Source organism: Lissotriton helveticus, chromosome 1_1 (assembly GCF_964261635.1).
Source record: "Lissotriton helveticus chromosome 1_1, aLisHel1.1, whole genome shotgun sequence".
Classification (NCBI taxonomy): domain Eukaryota; kingdom Metazoa; phylum Chordata; class Amphibia; order Caudata; family Salamandridae; genus Lissotriton; species Lissotriton helveticus.
Window position 1 is genome coordinate 1,362,498,332 of NC_136057.1, and position 17,404 is coordinate 1,362,515,735.

The 17,404-nt window shown below is 43.2% G+C and overlaps 1 protein-coding gene across 1 annotated transcript in view; it reads right to left on the reverse strand.

Moving 5' to 3' along the window:
- Positions 1–328: 328 nt before the first annotated feature.
- MIEF1 (mitochondrial elongation factor 1) overlaps positions 329–17,404 on the reverse strand; it is a 65,790-nt gene continuing 48,714 nt past the window's right edge. Inside the window, exon 4 of the mRNA XM_078683429.1 lies at positions 329–6,943. Coding sequence (XP_078539555.1) covers positions 6,131–6,943 — 813 coding nt within the window. The 3' untranslated portion in view covers positions 329–6,130. The remainder of the gene's footprint in view (positions 6,944–17,404) is intronic.

Here is a 17,404-nt window from a genome sequence, read left to right on the forward strand (position 1 = left end):
GGATTTTCTGGTTTAGTGTTTTTCCCCTAAGTGTACTGGGAAAAGTCATTTTAGGCTTTAATGGGCTGCTGTTGTGTTACCGATTAAGGCGAAGAGAGAATTAAGCATAATCCTCGCCTCCGTAACCTTAATAGAATTGAAACTTACCTTCACTTAATCTAGGCAAATTTTCATTCTGTTGCAGTCTGAAGGGGTATAAAGATTATAAATAGATCCTTTCAGCTGGAAAGACATTTTCTTAGCCTATGAAAGTGAGAGCTTTACTCTTTATTTATCTCAACCCACTCTGGAAATGGGTAAATAGTGGTAGACAAAAGAATACAACCGGTTTATATAGGTACATTTAGCTTTTATTTTTATCCCTGTACATGTAACACACAGTGGGTCATGAGTCATGCGAACAAGCATATAAAATGGACACCTGTGGCAGAGACTAGATAGAGCGGTGCAGAATACAGAGTCAAATGTACCTAGGCTGAACTCCCTGAGTGAGGTGCTTGCTCTGTGTGAGGAGGCAGGAAGGGGACACCCCAGCTCTCTGACGAAATACTGAGCTTATGAGAAACAAGAGATTTCACTTAAGCGACCTGTGAAACGGACTGTTGATACCTGAAAGTGCCACATTCCAAAAGCCGAGGATAGAAGGCAGAGCTACACAAAAGACTCCATTTTCTGATTGGATTGGGTACGAGTACCTTGTTACTGCACCCTGGTTTACACAAACTAGTCATGAATACACAATGCGCTATCCCTGCCCTCCGATCAGCATCCATAACCATGACATTCAACAGACTGTAAACAAAAGCAGAGAAAATGGTTCTTTATTCTTGCTCTTTATTTGGCTGTAATTAAATTATTCAGACTCCATAACCTGAACCAGGTTGTGCATAAACTGCATAGGGCCACTACGTAAACTGCATAGGGCCCGTACTAAGTGACTGTGCAAAAACTGCGTAAAACCCTTGCCATTTCTCAACTGGATAAGCAGTACCCGTGTCAAGTGGCTGCATATGAAATGCACAGGTTATTGTTATAGGTAGGTAACTTCCCATTTTAGAGTCCCCCTACTGAAGAAGTGTCTGTCCAACAATAGAATGGCACCCATGCTAGACAACTGTTAAAGATTAGACTGCCATTTAAGGACACAGATGGTGGTCAACTTTTGTTCTATGGAAGTAAATTCTCCATCTAACAATACCTACCCATAATAAAGAAACATTATTAAAGGCAAATACATTTATCAACACTATGGGGTTGTTTGGATTTCTGTCCACCACGTACCTCAGTGGGTTCAAGGAAATGTATAGAACAGGCAAATTGAAGCTCTCTCCTGGGTTAAGCTGTCCCTTGATATCTCAGTCCTAATGGTTGGAGCATAAACTGACATAATGACTGGCTATTTTCAACATACAATCTTCACTTGCCCAACACCAGACTGAAGTCTTCACTTGCCCAACACCAGACTGAAGCTTTCACTAAAGACCTCAGAGACTGGCTAGAGGCCCTGAACTTTGACAATCATCTTAACATACAGCGGCACCACAAAGTTATTTTAAATTAAACTTATTGGGCAAATATCGACCATGACCTCCAGGGCTACGGCCCACATTGAATAGCCACCCAAAGGCCTCCTATGACAACTACTTTTGGTATGCCTTTGCTGGAATATTCACGCTTCTCAAAGTGTCACCACAAGCTCCAAATGCATAGGCTTTATTATTTTATTTTGTAAAGGTATTGCCTTTATAGGTCTAATGTCTAATGATATATTGTGTACTATACCAATACTAACAGATGGCTTTGAGCCAACCCATAGCTTATCATTTGTGGCCTTTCTGTTCAATCTCATTTGCTTGCTTTTTAATCAATAGCTTTCTTACTCTTTGCGATTGTCCATCCGCTCAAGTATAGCTTTTTCCCCATCCGTTTGATCGACCGACTTGTATCCTCCCCTTGAAGCATAGCAAGGTATTTCTGTAGCAGCTTACAATATGTGCACAGTTCTTCCTGCTGCAACTACTCTGTGAAGTTTTCTGTTTCTAATGACTTGTAAATTATTTTCCATAGAACCTGCCAAGCTCAGTGCCCTAAAACTAATGTGTTTAAAAAAAGTTTAAAAAACGAGCACACTTTAAATATTTTTGAATTTACATTTGCGCCAGTACACGACGGGTCATGCTGGGTATCTAGTTTCTCAACCGTATCAGCAAAAAAAAAAGCATTATCAAAGCCACAAGGCTGCGCTTCTGGCTTTGCCAATGCGTTTTTTTTGTTTTGTTTTATATAGCACAAACACAACCAAAAGGTATCAGAGAGCTTTAAATGAGCACCAGTTGTGTTACAGACGGACACATTCATTTTTTTAGGCACAGGGAGATTAAGTGATTTGCCCAGAATCACAGGATGTTGAACCCCCCTGCTGTGACTCGAACCCGGTTCCCGAGCTTAGAGATCAACTGCTCTAGCTGTTAGGCCACATCCTCATCCCAGATGATAATAGTCTATAACTCTCTTAATGTACAGACTCCTCCGGAAAGCAAGACCAGACCAAAAGCTGGGCAGGCAAGCACTGTGCATCGGTAGTTCGAATTCGAATTGAACAAAAATACATTTATTTTGATAAAGGAACAGAAATTAAAGAGCAGTAATCTGACACGAAAATAACAATAAAATAATTGCCCAGACTTGAAAGAACACTGCTAGAGATAAGTCTATGAATGGAAAAAAGTCAAAGAACAGGCAGTCAAAATAATCATGTTGAACTAGAAAAAGGCATTTCTACTTTAAAACGATTAGAACACGATGAAAAAAGGGAACCCACTTTGTGTGCCAGAAAATACCCAAACGGGGTGGGATATGGTGTAATTGACAAAAGATTTAAGTTACTGGAGGTCACGTCTTTGGGTGCAGAGGAAACCAAATGAGGAAGATCCTTTCACTTCTCATGAACAATATCGCCTTCTGGAGCACACATTTTCAAGGACAGGGGTGAGGAAACAGTTGAGTTATGCAGGAAGGGGGGGGGGCAGGATTACCATGCGCAGTCAGATCACTGTACAATAAGTCAAAAATAATAATGTTGAAAATGGATGAGGCTGGCTTTCAGCATTATAGTTCTAGGATTACTGAAATGAGAGTCACATCAGTGACAAGTTTGTGAAACTGCACTAGGGAACATTCCTTACACGGTCATTGCTCACTCATGGCTGCTAATGTTTTGTGCTGGTGTCCTGATTAAATGAGTTCTAAATCAGCAGCCTTTGATTTTGTGGACTACACCATCACCTTTGACCACAATGCTCTTAGAGATGATAGACACCAACCATCTCAACTTTGCTCATGGAGAGCCATGCTGTTATCTCTTGTGTAGAAGCCCTGAGGACACCTTCTTGTTAAAATTTTGTAAACAAAAAACAAACACTGCCCACGTCTTCTTCCATTAGTTGGACTCTACTTCCACAAGTACATCAACAAGACACAGACATCATGGATGTAACAGATTTTCTTCAGCATCTAAGTTGAGGCATCCTGTACTGGAGGTCCGCAAGTAGGTATACAAAAGCAGACTAAAGCTTAACTTCAACTAAATGGTTTCTGGCTTCAAACCACTGTCCACTGGGGTGCCAAAATGACAAACAACAACACTTGTTTGAGAGAATCAACAATGGTTTTGTTCATAGTAGGTTTTATCTTCTCAGAAAGAGACTTTTATTGCAGTCCTTTCTCATCTGCCCACAATAGACTGTGACTTTACTGTCTGGACTAGACAAGATCATCATCCTTTAACTTGACGTGCTTGTTTACATTCTACAGTGCCTGCAGCACGGGCCGGTTGAAACTACCACCCTGCCTACGACTTATGTAGCCTAAGATTAAACACTGTGGCAGAGTTTTCCAACCTGCCACTGGAATATCCTACATATTTAATTCAAAACACTATACCCTGAAATTGAAGACGCACGCACTGTGGATAGTTCAGCAGAACTTTTAATATCCAAAATCGGCATTTCCTTTCCAGATTAATAAACCACCTGACGCGTTTTAGAGCAACATGCTCCTTTCTCAAAGGCTTTGCTGGCAGTTCACGAATAATTACACCTTCTTTTCTCTCACCTGCATGCTTTTATAAAGATTGCCCTCCAGTGGGCCTCTCGGTGAGTGACGAAGAAATGTTCATGCTGGGAGTTGAAGTAGGTGCAATTCCGATTCTCTCCCTTCAGTGGGTTCCGTGAATAATGCCACGAATAAAAATGGTTGGGAGTCCGCTGAGCCTGGAAAGGCCCACTGGAGGGTTTTAAAACACCGTGAAATGAACTGCAGCGGTCAGTTTCCACTAGAGGAATTTACGGTACAGGTTGTACTACTAGCCCCATAATGCTTTATTTTGGACAAATACTCCCCTGAGACGGAAAACATCTTTAATTGAATGGCATATAATGGGGGCTAATATCACTGAGACTGCGCAGCACGGCCTATGAGGAAGGAATGTGACGTTCCGAAACGCGTCTGGCGGATTTTACTCGCAGTGCCATGACGATTTCTTGCAATAAATGGTTTTGTAAACATGCACCAGGGAGTGCGTCTTCAATTCCAGGGCAAAGGTAGTGAAGATGTAACTTGCGGCGGTTCCGGCCACGGAAGACTGCACCTCCCCGGGAGAAAAAATGGTTGGGGGTCCGCTGAGCCTGGAATTATTCCGGGTGGTGATAGCGGCATGATGGAAGCTCAATTGAATTCGGATGAAACCCCGAGGCCCACTGGAGGGTTTTAAAACATCGTGAAATGAACTGCAGCAGTCACAATTTCCTCTAGAGGAATTTACGATACAGTTGTACTACTAGCCCCATAATGCTTTATTTTGGACAAATACTCACCTGAGAGGGAAAACATCTTTATTTGAACGGCATATAATGGGGGCTAGTATCACTGAGACTGCGCAGCACGGCCTATGAGGAAGGGATGTGACGTCCCGAAACGCATCAGGCGGATTTTACTCTGAGTGACATGCCGAGTTCTTGCAATAAATGGTTTTGTAACCATCCACCAGGGAGTGCGTCTTCAATTCCAGGGCAAAGGTAGTGAAGATATATATATATATATTTTTTTTTTTTAAAAGAGAGGGATTGACTTTTAGGGCAAAAATGGTTTAACTAGGCTCTATCAGTAGATCCCTTGTTGTTGCTTGCTCAGTTGGTCCCTGGATAACAGCACCACAAAATCCACCCAAACAATTGTGAATTTTTAAACAAAAAACAAACAACAGGCACCTTTGAGAGTGATGGAGGGATAAGAGAACGATGCCTTGGAGCAGAGTACAGGTTTTCTTTCTCCCTAATACACCATCTGGCATTCGTTAGGCAGTGTGGAGAAAGCATAGGAAGGCCTGGGGGACAGCAAGGTCTGGCTAGACAATAGGCCGAATACCTATCCTGTATGCAGGAAGACAAAGTGGCGTGGTAAGAAACAAAACACAACTGTAAAATATTTTTGGGGTTTCTTTGGTAGGGAAAGGCTAGAATGCCTAAATGGGACTGTACCAGGGAAACACTTCATGGATGTGCTGTTGCAATAACACTCCAGTAGTCCTCTAGTTCTTCTATTCTGTATTTCTCTCTAGTCCTACAGGAGTAATGAATGGTAAAGAAAGTCTAAGTAGAGAAAAGAACTGGCATCAAGATAGACCACAAACACAGCTATATAAGCTCAGAGAAGACCGCAAGATGTCTCAAGGTTGAGTAAAGAAAGGTGTTGATGACTGGAAAGAAATAGGTTTACCTTTAACCCATAACATACAAATGAATCAAACAGACATGGGATTAAGTGGCTAAACTAGAGGGCCCTACTCCACAGCTGGAAGACTGGCAGGTAACAAAACCCACTGTTTGTCTAAAAACAAATACTCAAAGAACAGTCACTCCATGTAGGTTCAAAAGTTCATTTTTTCAGCAGAATAATCAAGGCTCTGCCATAGATAGGGTAAAAATTCATGTAGACTGTCCAACTGATATACGGGTTCTCCCACTACATTCTTTGGAGAAGCAAATATCTGGCCTTTCAAGATACTCTGTATGTCCTAAAGACAGTAGAAGGGCCACATCTCATGCAACCACACACTTCAGGCAACTTCTAATCATGGGTCAGTTCTTAGCAACACCTCCGGTTCGGATAGGGCGCAGTAGAGGGTATAGCCCAGCTCATCTACCTCTGCAGCAGACAACTCTGAGAGCAGGTTTATTTGTGGCTCCAGCACAGAGGCCAACACACCCCGCTCCAAGCAATCAACCAGATGTCGCAGCACCTGCAGGAAGCGGTCAGCCAAGGCTTCCTGGGCCCAGCTAGGCTCTGGTTCACCTGTTTGCAAGATCACATTGGTAAGCTGCGAAGACGTTAGCCTAGAGAGTATTGGGTGGCGTTTGCAAGCAGCTTTGAGGATCTTGAGACAAATACAGCGGCAGCCTGCATCCTGCTGATCCAAGGCACGCAGCCGTGCCGTCTCTGCCGATCGCAAGCTTAGTCGCCACATGGAGTCATATTGTGGGAAGCGATGGGGCTGAGCCACCAGTAGACGTTCCCCTAGGGCCACGCAGGGCAAGAAATCAATGATGAGGCAGCGGTTTTCTTCATATTGCACCTCTAAGGACAGGGTCTCTGAAGGCACAACAGGCCGTATGACATAGTCCAAGACACTGCCAATAGCTGGCCAGTTAATAGACCCTGCCACCAGCTTCTCAAAGTTTTCCACCACCACCTTGGGTGATAAGTAGCCACCAATCACACAGCGATCCCAGTAGCTGCTCCCTCGAGGGAAATACTCGAGGTTCTCCCGCCGAACCAAGCAGAAGCCAGGCAAATTCAAGATCGTCTCCTCACCGAGAACACAGGACCATAAGTTTCGCTCCACCACCAAGGGAACCATGAGCTGAATGTGGTCAGCAGTCACCACCTACAGGAGAGGGAAAATAGGGTTACTGGGAGTACTGGCAATATAGTGTTCACGATTTATTATACAATATGAAAGACAAAGCAGTGATCACTTCAGGCACAAACTGTCAGAACACATCTGCAAATCTTGACCAATAACTTTGCTGCCTAACACCAAACTCTAATATTTCTGTGACCTAAGGAGTTGCTCTGCCAGGGCCTTAACTTGTATGATCTGTGCAGTCCGAGAAATAACTGCACTGACCACGACCTGGCCCCGTAAAGTCCTTTTAAGCTGAGGGGGTATCTCTGCTGATGCTGGACACTCTTAATACCTCAGTAATCCAAGGGACAGCTTCAAGCCCTTCACAAGTATGCTATATGTTCGTTAAGGGGTTGGTTTTGTATACAAGGCCTGATGTCTAGAAGCCAAGGTATCGTGGTGCTCACTGAAGCCTGTGAGGTGTGTAATCTGAGGGACGGGTTCTGCTGCCTGAGGATCTGGACTGTTACTGGGGGAATAGTCTTTCTCGCCAGGGCCTACACCGGTGAGATTGGTGGAACTGGACTGATAGCTCTGCTGTTTAAAGGCCGAGTTTATAATATCTGTGTCACCTGAGCAATAGCTCAAAGGCTTCAGCTGTGATGGCTAGTGCCTCAGCCCTAAAGATTTTTTATCTGAGAAATCGATCTCTTATTAGTGCCTGGCAATCTGTACAGGAAAAATTCTGTTTCATGAGCCATTTGACAGCTCAGAAGCCAGATGGATTGCACCACCATATGCAACTGAGCCTCTAAGAGATTTGTAGAATAAATGTGGTGTCTGAAGCCCTAGCCTTTAAGAACTGGATTACTTGAGAAATATCTGTGCAGTCTGAAGCATTCTCCTACAAGACATATTTGATGGCTTCTAGTCCATATCTGCACGAGCTCTGTAACCCCTAAAATGGTTGTATGGTCTGCAGCACAAGCCTACAGATACTGTTTAAATTGAAGGACGGAGCTGCTGTAGGTCGGTTTGGCCAATGAAATCTGTGTAGTCAGATAAAGAAAGCCACTGGCATATCTTAAGACCCAGCAGCCTCACTGAAGTCCCACAATTGTTTACTCACATAACTGGCCTGAACTTAAGACACTTTAAATGCTAACTCTATGACACTACAATACCAAATTGCTGGGGAATACTACAGATCACAGCTCGCAAGTGCGATAGCAGTTCTTATGACTTCACATTAAATCTAAAGATTGCAGACACAATGACCATATCCCTGACTTAGTATTCGAATTGTAACTCAACTTGAGGGATATACTGTACTTGGTGACCTTATGGCCTCATCTACCTTGGAAAAAACAATACAAAAATAAAAATACAAATAGGGTAACACTGAAGCAGAATACAATGTAAAGTAGCTAATGATCTCGTCACACATTACATCAACTAGGCCACAACGAGACCGACATTAAATTGCGAATAGCGGAAACCATGACAACACCCTTACGTGGAAGAGACCTATGTGCCATCCTCAATCGTCATGAGTGAAAAATGGATAAAGTGATGCAGTTCCACCGCCAATGGGCTCAAGTCTAGAGGAGTGGAACAAAGTCATTAACATACATCGTAATTGTTTTCCTTAAAATAGGGAATTGAATGTAACCACTTCACAATGCGTCAACAGATACTGCATTTCCATAAATAATGAGTTTAATGCTTGGTATCAAATTAAATCTTTCTGACGTCTGCCATTATACAAAGGTGACCTAAACATTTTGTGGGCATTATCACCAACTAGCAATTGATTTTAAATACGCATACTAACTGTTATACAGCAGAACTAATGTTTGCTTGATACATAAACTTGTTGTTACGTGCATCTCTTAAAGATTTACAAGTATAGTATGTCTTTCTAGAAACATACCATGTCAAACCATATAGTACAGGTTTAAAGGTCTGCCTGAGTCTACAAAAGACACAATTTTTCAAGAATGTCCTCCTTTTAGGGACAAATAATTTTCTATTTCCAACTTTGGTACCCCAGTGTTGAACGTTTTTTTTCTTAATTATCCATTTTTTATTGCTAGGAGAGCATATGCATATACAAATTCTCATGCCACGTACACACGTTGGCAGCCTCCATTTTATTTAACTCTCCATCTCTTCTACTTCACCATTCCTCCTCGGGCAGCTAAGTGAGTTTGTGCTGCCCTGACTCTTGACTGTCAACCCCCACCCCCCAAACAGCCACTAGTCCTTACGCACTGAATTTTGTGAAAATTTAAATAGTATTTTTTATTGAATTCCTGCTACAGAGCATATCACTTAGAATCTTCCTGCACTATTTAACACCCATAATTGTGTTTTTGACCAAATACATGTACATCCTTGATGTATAAATTAATTTTGGGAAAGCAATTACCACTCCTAGGTACTCTCTTAACTGAAAGTCATCAAATCTCTACCGATAAGCTTAAAAATTACATAGGTAACCTTGTGCCAGTGTATAACTGCTTTTTTCCACCTCCAGAAGTGATGCACTCGTGCTCCACTGAGGGCAGTTAATAATTCCATATTTTTCAACAGAATTGTTCTTAGACCTTTTTAGCCACTCGTTGAAAAAGTATTTACAGCACGTGTGGCTGTAGATACACATGCTTTGCATACTCCTGTCACCTAGCCTTGAGCTTTACAAGTTGTTTTCCTTCAATGAAGATTCAATTCACAGCTTTGGTGCGACTCCACCCTTTGTCCACATGCACAGGGGCAGCGACTTCACCTTAGATTGTTTTTTTCCTCCATCAGACAAGGATATGTTTCTTTGAGCTAATTTAGGTCCAGCTACAACTCTTCGACTCTGGCCATAGGAAACAATCACAGTGCCGGTTCCTCAAAACGGTGTACCATTACTTCTACTGCAACCAATCAACTCTATGCCAGTCACACGTTGCTAGGTCTTCAGTGACCCTAGCTCTTATCGGCTACGGAGGTCTTCGTCTTGGAGAATGTCAGCAGATGGGGAACAAAAAAAACACCTTTCAATTTCTGTCCACAGTGTAATTGTGTTATCCCTGAGCCAACCACCACAAGATTAGTAACCTGTCTCTTCCCAGATCACGAGAAGTCGACATGTAACTTCTGCCTCACCTGTTGAGATATTGGAGAGAAAGAGGTGCTGGGCACACTTGCAAATGCAGTACCGGTTGTTATTGGACATCTTCAGCGAGCTTGAAATGAAGAGGCCCAATCTGGAAGCCTGGCAGCCCAACCCACGCCCAGCCAGAGACGTTCACTTCTGAGCACCTCTGAGGGAGAAAAGGTAAACTCCTGGCATCAATGTGACTATGCAGCAGGATGACCTCGAGGGCTGCAAGTACCACCTTGAGGCATGGCCTTACACCGAGGCTGACCACCTTTACTGTGTGAGTTAGGCATCGAGCCTACAGTGGGCCAAGAAAAAGGCCTAAACCTCTGGCCCACCCCCACCCTCCGGTGCCAGTCAACATTGAGACAAGGCTTCAGAGCTGAGCCACAATCCGCCCAAGGAGATAGAGTTACATCCATCCACAAAGCACTCTTGCTCAAAAGGCACGGATCTCCACCTTCAGAGTCCAAACCAGCACTGGGAACACCTCTGAATCAGAACACCAAGTTGAAGCCCAGAACACCTTCCACTCTGATCTCAACTGAACCCATCCAACACATTGCCTTAGATTCCAACAAAGACTAACTTTTGTGATGTAGCTGGGTTCCAAGGTACCCTGATAACCAGTGTCCAAAAAGCACAAGGACTAGACAACCAATCCCCCTTCACAATCTTTCACACCCAAGCATACACCACCTGCCTCACCGCTCTGTCACACTCACTAGCACGGTCAGTCTCACCACCTCCACCTCATTCCCCAGAAGGGTAATTACATTTTCTTTCGGGCCCAGGCAGACGGTACAGGGAGGGAGACCAATAGGACTGGCCTTGTGCTTATTGGGGTGGCGAGGTGGGGGCCTATGCTCAAGTCCACTCCAGACAATTAAAAAAAAATCCAATTAGGACTAACATCGCCACACCACAAGCAGAAAAGCAGTACAAGGCTTCTCTTAATGGCCCTCTCTACGTTAGAGGTCAGGACACACTCCCAGAGTACACAGTGGAACACACTGCAAGAAAGAGAGCCTCAGCTGAGGCGAGCAAGTAGCGGTCAGCGCAACCACCCAAAGGTAAATTGCTAATTCAGTGGGGTTGCCGTCGAGGAATGAAAGGTTTCACTGAGAGGAGATGGAGAAACATCTACCACACCTCCAAAATCCCTATAAAAAATAGGGTAAAGAACTGGTTGCAAAGGGGGAAATTATCTCCAGTGCAAACATCAGCTGTGTCCTGAATGCCGAAGACACTGCCTCAAGCAGCATGAATACTAGTATCCTGCTTCACAGACACACGTGCCTTCATAGCTCAGGCGTTAAACCCAAGGGCCAGCTACACCTCCTCAGCATCTCATTTGAAGGAGAACAATTTTTGGACACACCAGGAAAAGCAAGAAGCTAAATTCTCTAAGCTTCAGGTACCCACAGTCTATATATATAGGCAATGCATTCTTGGTGAATCGGCCTACGCTTTTCTGCCTTTCACACTCATCCCATACGTAGTGAAAGCAGCAGGTCTCCATGAACCTCGTCCTTGAGACACCAACATTGGCCAGACTTCCCTGGTACTCGGTTACTGGAAATGTCCATCAGCCCACAGAAGAAGCTTCCCATCATGCCATACCTTCTCAGAACACAGACTACTATGACCCAAATAGCTCAACCAAGCAATATCACACTTGAGCTCTTATAAGTTCGGGGACCCATGTCTCCCAGGTGTGTATGGCAATCCTGCGAGAGACTCCTAGACCTACTGCTTGCACATTCTATGCTGCCAAGTGGAAAGGATTTGTCCACTCCTGCCCCTCCAAGCAGTTAGATACTTTCAAATTTGAGGTGCAGGACAACATTCCCTATGGTTTACATTTTAGGAAGATAGGTCTAGCATATACAGCTACACACCTCCATTTAGCAGACATAGCCGCATACATGTGTTTATGCAGCCTCAAAATGGTAATACCCCTTAGACCACAACCAGCACCTGTCTGGAACCTTAATGTGGTTCGCACAAGGATTAGGAGTCCACCTTTTGAGCCACTCTACTCATACAGTTTACAGTTCCTTTTCTGGAAGGTGGCCTTTATAATAGCTATAATATTCACTTAGGCAAATCAGTGAATTACAAGCTCTTACTGTTCAAGAACCATTAATTTAATACACAAGGATATTAGTTCTAAAACCAATCTCAAGTTCTTACCTAAGGTAGTCTCATCTTTCCACATTAGACTATTGAGCAGCTTCTGTAGTGCAAAAAGTGTTACACATTTTAAATGTTAAAAGGGCACTTGTACTTTACAGAGCTAAGCCTTTTGTGTAAGACTAGCTACCTTATTGTTGCTTTTAATTAACAATACAGGGGTCACCCAATTTCTAAAGCAGGAACCCCAAGGTGTAATGTCAAATGCATCCAAAACGTGCTATGCTAAGTCTGAAAATATACTCCCAGCACCTCCTAGAGCATACACTACCCTTAAAAAGGAGACCCATGGCTTTCGTAGGTAACCTGTTAACTGATCTCTGCAAAGCAGCTACTACTTGGTCAATACCACACATGTTCAGAAAGGACTACTGTGTGATATACTAGCGAATCAAGCAGCTATGGTTGGCTAGACTTTATCAAGGACTTTTTTTTTTTAAAACATCTGTATCACATGCCCGCTAGCTGACGGGAGAAAACTCAAAGCATGTGTATTTACTGCCACTCATGCTACGAATGGAAAATATGACACGAGATACCAGGTGTATGTAAAGAATATAATCTACAGCACTACACACTAAAAACAAATACATGCATGGTAACATTTTCCTTTTTTCTGTCCTGACCAGAGGTGTATACTTCATTTGTTTCTACCTAAGCCTCCATAATTTTCTTTCTTTTGCAGTTCCAGTGTCAATTGCGTAGATTATATAATCGTGATAATTTTGCTAACATTAATCACCGGGCTGAAAAGTCAACACATATCTAGACTGGAAGTGGATTACTTCTTTTTTCATTGCCAGACTGCTGCTGTTTATTTAAAGAGAAATATAATTTAATGAGTAACGAAGACCTGGAAAAGATAGACCTAAATACTCTTAGTTAGATGTTGAAATGAGATAACTAGTTTTTAAACTTTTTTTTTTTTTTTAAACGCAGAAATTCACCACTAACAGTTTACTACGCTCGCTATAAATTGTGCCCCTGCCATGCACTGCTCATGGCGTTTTAGAGATAAGAGGGGCCCCTTAACACCTGCAAGGGAGTAGGGCACTTTAACAGTGAAAAGAGAGAGGATCCCTTGAGGTAAATCCTATAAGTACTGAACCATAATCTTTACACCTCCAACATTCAAATATCTTTCATACTCATACTTCCCACCATGAAAACCATATGTAAGGGGAAACCAACAAAATAGTTAAAAAATCACCATCATATATATTTATTATTTGTTTGTTTACAAGGTATTATAAGGAAAAAAAAGCACATGAATTCATACATTTGATAAAACATATACCACTTCATTATTAACATTAGGAAGGATATACACATTAAAAAGCTATTTAACACAATCCCAGCGCATGAAAACTACCTAAGTACAATGTTTATTAACAGTTTAGACATGAAAGCTTGGTCTTAACAATGTACACTTCCGTCATAACCTATAATTGTAATACTGGGAATGAGCTTTTAAACTTAGGCCTCTTTTCACCAGTACTGAGTGACTGGATAGTGCAGCTGAAGTTGAGGCGTCAACGCGTTTCGATGGTTTGAATTTATTACTCCATCTTTTTCAAGACTTGTATTATTGTGTACTCTTTCATATGTAGACAGTTTTCATGCAGTGACCTTCTGATGTATGGTGGTTAAAGCCCTCACTATGGAGAGTCTTATATGAAGTTACTAGTCCCTTCTATTTTGGTGGGGGAAGGATATATATATATATATCTTCCAATCTTATAAATTTGGTAGAAGACCCACCAGGTATGGGCACTTCAGAGAGACAGACCGCTTTATCGATTAAAATCAATAGTACGATCTTCACGTTAAAAGTCGGCCTGAGACTTGCGGCTTGTCTTTATAATATCTTGTCAGCATATAATCTAGGCAACATCCCTTTCTTACTGAGGGTGGCCTCTGGATATGGCGTAATGTTCTGCACTGGCCCCGTGTAAAATTGGGGTCCGAATCGCCGTGTAATACGGATGCTCTGTTCTACCAGTAATCGTCTGCTCTCAGGCAGCGTTTTATTGCTTTTATTGTATTGCCTGTATTTTCATTGTTGTGTCTGTGACTGCTGTTGTCTGTCTGCCCCCGCTGCCTGTACGTGGTCCGTGACCCTTTTTCTTCCCTCTGTTCCCCTCGCTGTCCCCGTGCTCTCTGCCCGGTCTTTCCTTCTGTACCCCCTCGCTTCTGTTCTTAGCTGCCCCTATATTTCTGTATTCTGCATTTTGCCTCTGTGCCATTCATTTTTTGCGCCCGTCTGCCATCTGTGCCACTCGTTTTCCCCTTGTTTTTGTGCCCCTTTTGCCTTCTGTTCCACTCGTTTTTCCCTTGTTTTTTGTGCCCTTCTGCCCTATGTTCCACTCGTTTTTTGTGCCTTTCTGACCTCTGTTCCACTTAGTTTTCCCTTCGTTTTTTGTGCCCTTCTGCCCTCTGTTCCACTCGTTTTTTGTGCCTTTCTGACCTCTGTTCCACTCGTTTCCCCCTCATTTTTTGTGCCATTGTGCCCTCTATTCCACTCGTTTTTTGTGCCCTTCTGCCCTCTGTGCCACTTGTTTTTCCCTCGTTTTGTGCCTTTCTGCCCTCTATTCCACTTGTTTTTTGTTCCCGTCTGCCCTCTGTTCCACTTGTTTTTTGTGCCTTTCTGCCCTCTGTTCCACTCGTTTTTTGTGCCCTTCTGACTTCTGTTCCACTTCGTTTTCCCCACATTTTTTGTGCCCTTCTCTCCTCTATTCCACTCGTTTTTGTGCCTTTCTGCCCTCTGTTCCACACGTTTTTGTGCCTTTCTGCCCTCTGTTCCACACGTTTTCCCCTAGTTTTTTGTGCCCTTCTGCCCTCTGTTCCACTCGTTTTTTTGTGCCCTTCTGCCCTCTGTTCAACTAATTTTATATGCCTTTCTGCTCTCTGTTCCACTCTTTTTCCCCTCGTTTTTTGTGCCCTGCTGCCCTCTGTTCCACTCGTTTTTTTGTGCCCTTCTGCCTTCTGTGTCACAGCTCTTGTGTGCTGTGAGGACGCATGGGCGTTTAATTTTTCACTACGAGAGGCACTCGAGTCCTGCGGACCCCCTGGGAATGTCTCACGGACCCCAGTTGGGAAACTCTGCTGTACACCATTGTGCTCCTCTCAGGAATATGTGCAGTGAATTTTACCAAACTACAGAGGATTGTCCAAAGGGCCATTTCAGTGGCAAATACACACTTGTCAACTGCTTCACTTAAAATTGCAGGACATGTGAAGTCTGTAAGAGGGTAATGAGGGAGAGGTGTGGCGCAGCATAAAGAGCAGCTGACTCCAGAGCACGGGGCTCCCACTTCCATCCCCGGCGCCAGCTCGGCAACATGTGACTCTGGGCAATAGCTTACTTAATCTCCCCAATGGCCCCAGCGCCTTGAAACCTTAAGGAGTGATATGTTCGCGCTTCACAAATATGGATTATTTTATTTTAAATGTTAAGTTGAATGGAGTACGAACTCTTTTTGGAGAAGGTCAAGGGTTAAATAGTGGAGATCCCATTAAAATGTTTGTTAGATAGGTGATTGGCAGATGGTTATGTCCATTATCAAATAACTGGTAAAGAGAAAATTGGCCACAGGTGTAGCGTACTCAATTCTTCGAGTCCATAAATCCTATTGGAAGCCATCACAGTGACTGAATGAGGTATTCAGTGATGTGATCAATGCCATTTGAGATGTGATCAGGGATGGTGGCTCAGTGGATTAATACATCCACTGCAGGGGCCTGTGCTCGACCTCATGGTCACAGGTTCAAATCCCGGCAGGCCCTCTCAGCCTTTCATCCTTTCAGAGATCGATAAAATGAGTACCATTGAGTTCGGTAACAATAAACATCTGTTATTCAGCGACAAGATGCCCCTTTGGGAGTGAAAGTGCGCTTTACAAATACACATGTTATGTCATTTAACATGTAATGAGTGAGGCAATGTGAGACTGCAAGCTGTGCATGGCAAGGGCGCAAGTTATAGTTAGCTTCACATACTAAAACTGATGACTTTGTGTTTTCTTAATTTTTAAATGGTTCATTTTATCTCACCCAATTATGTCACTTTAATCTTGGGTATTTTCAGTGATTTTTTTTTTTTATAAAGCAAGCCCAGATTTTAGAACAGAGGTCTTCAAACTTTAGTCAGCCAAGCCCCCCCCATCTAAACCTTTTTACACATCAAGCCCCCCCCACCACCATTACCACCTGACAAAAAAGTTCTGGAAGCTGGTACTCTGCATCATTGATGGCCATTCCCTCCTGCAGAGCCCAGGTTGTATAGGGCAAATAATATTAAATAAAGTAAGTGTTTAGTAAACTGAAGTTTTTGTAGTGCATGTGCTTATTCTAAAGTTCAAATGAAAAGTCTCCAAGAAAAGAATTAGCACAAAAAATTACATTGGTGCTTTATTTTTCACATAAAACAAAAAATGTAGGATAGATTAGCAAAAACACTCCCAAAACACAGGTGTGGGAGTGCATGTTTTTCTCCACAGAGCCAATGTATGGATTCCCAGCCAGGGCTGGCCCCAACACTGATCGCACACGTGAGAGGGACAAGTGAGTGAAGTGTCGCATGAGCAGGGTGAGTAGTGTGCTCGTGTGACTGCAGGGTGAGGTACAGGGTAAACAGCGCAAGAGTATTGTGAGTGCAGAGTGATCACTGTGAGTGCAGAGTGTGCTCATGTGACCGCAGGGTAAGTGGAGGGAGAACGGTGTAAGTTCAAGGGGAGTGGCACAAGTGCAGTGTGGTCACTGTGAGTACAGGGTGAGAGGATGGGTTGAGTGCATAGTGATCAGTGTGAGTGCATTGTGATCCATGTGAGTGTGAAAGTGAAGGACGAGAATGAGGAGTGAGTTGTCTGAATGCAGGGTGCATTCCCAGACACAGTTGAAGTTACTCAGCATGTTATTGAGGCTTGGCATAGGGTTTCATATAGAAGTTAAACTATTGCTTTTATGGCCTTATTCACGGTCCAGGGATCGAGGGTGGAGGAAATAAATATTGTGCTCATCCTGCAATAAACTTCCAGTCTTGCGATTAGGGTTGCTATATCATTATATTGATGTCCCAGAAGGTACAAAAGGAAGCAGTCCCCTAAAGCCTATTTTCAGCACTGATCTGTGCACACTTGGAACAGCAAAAATAC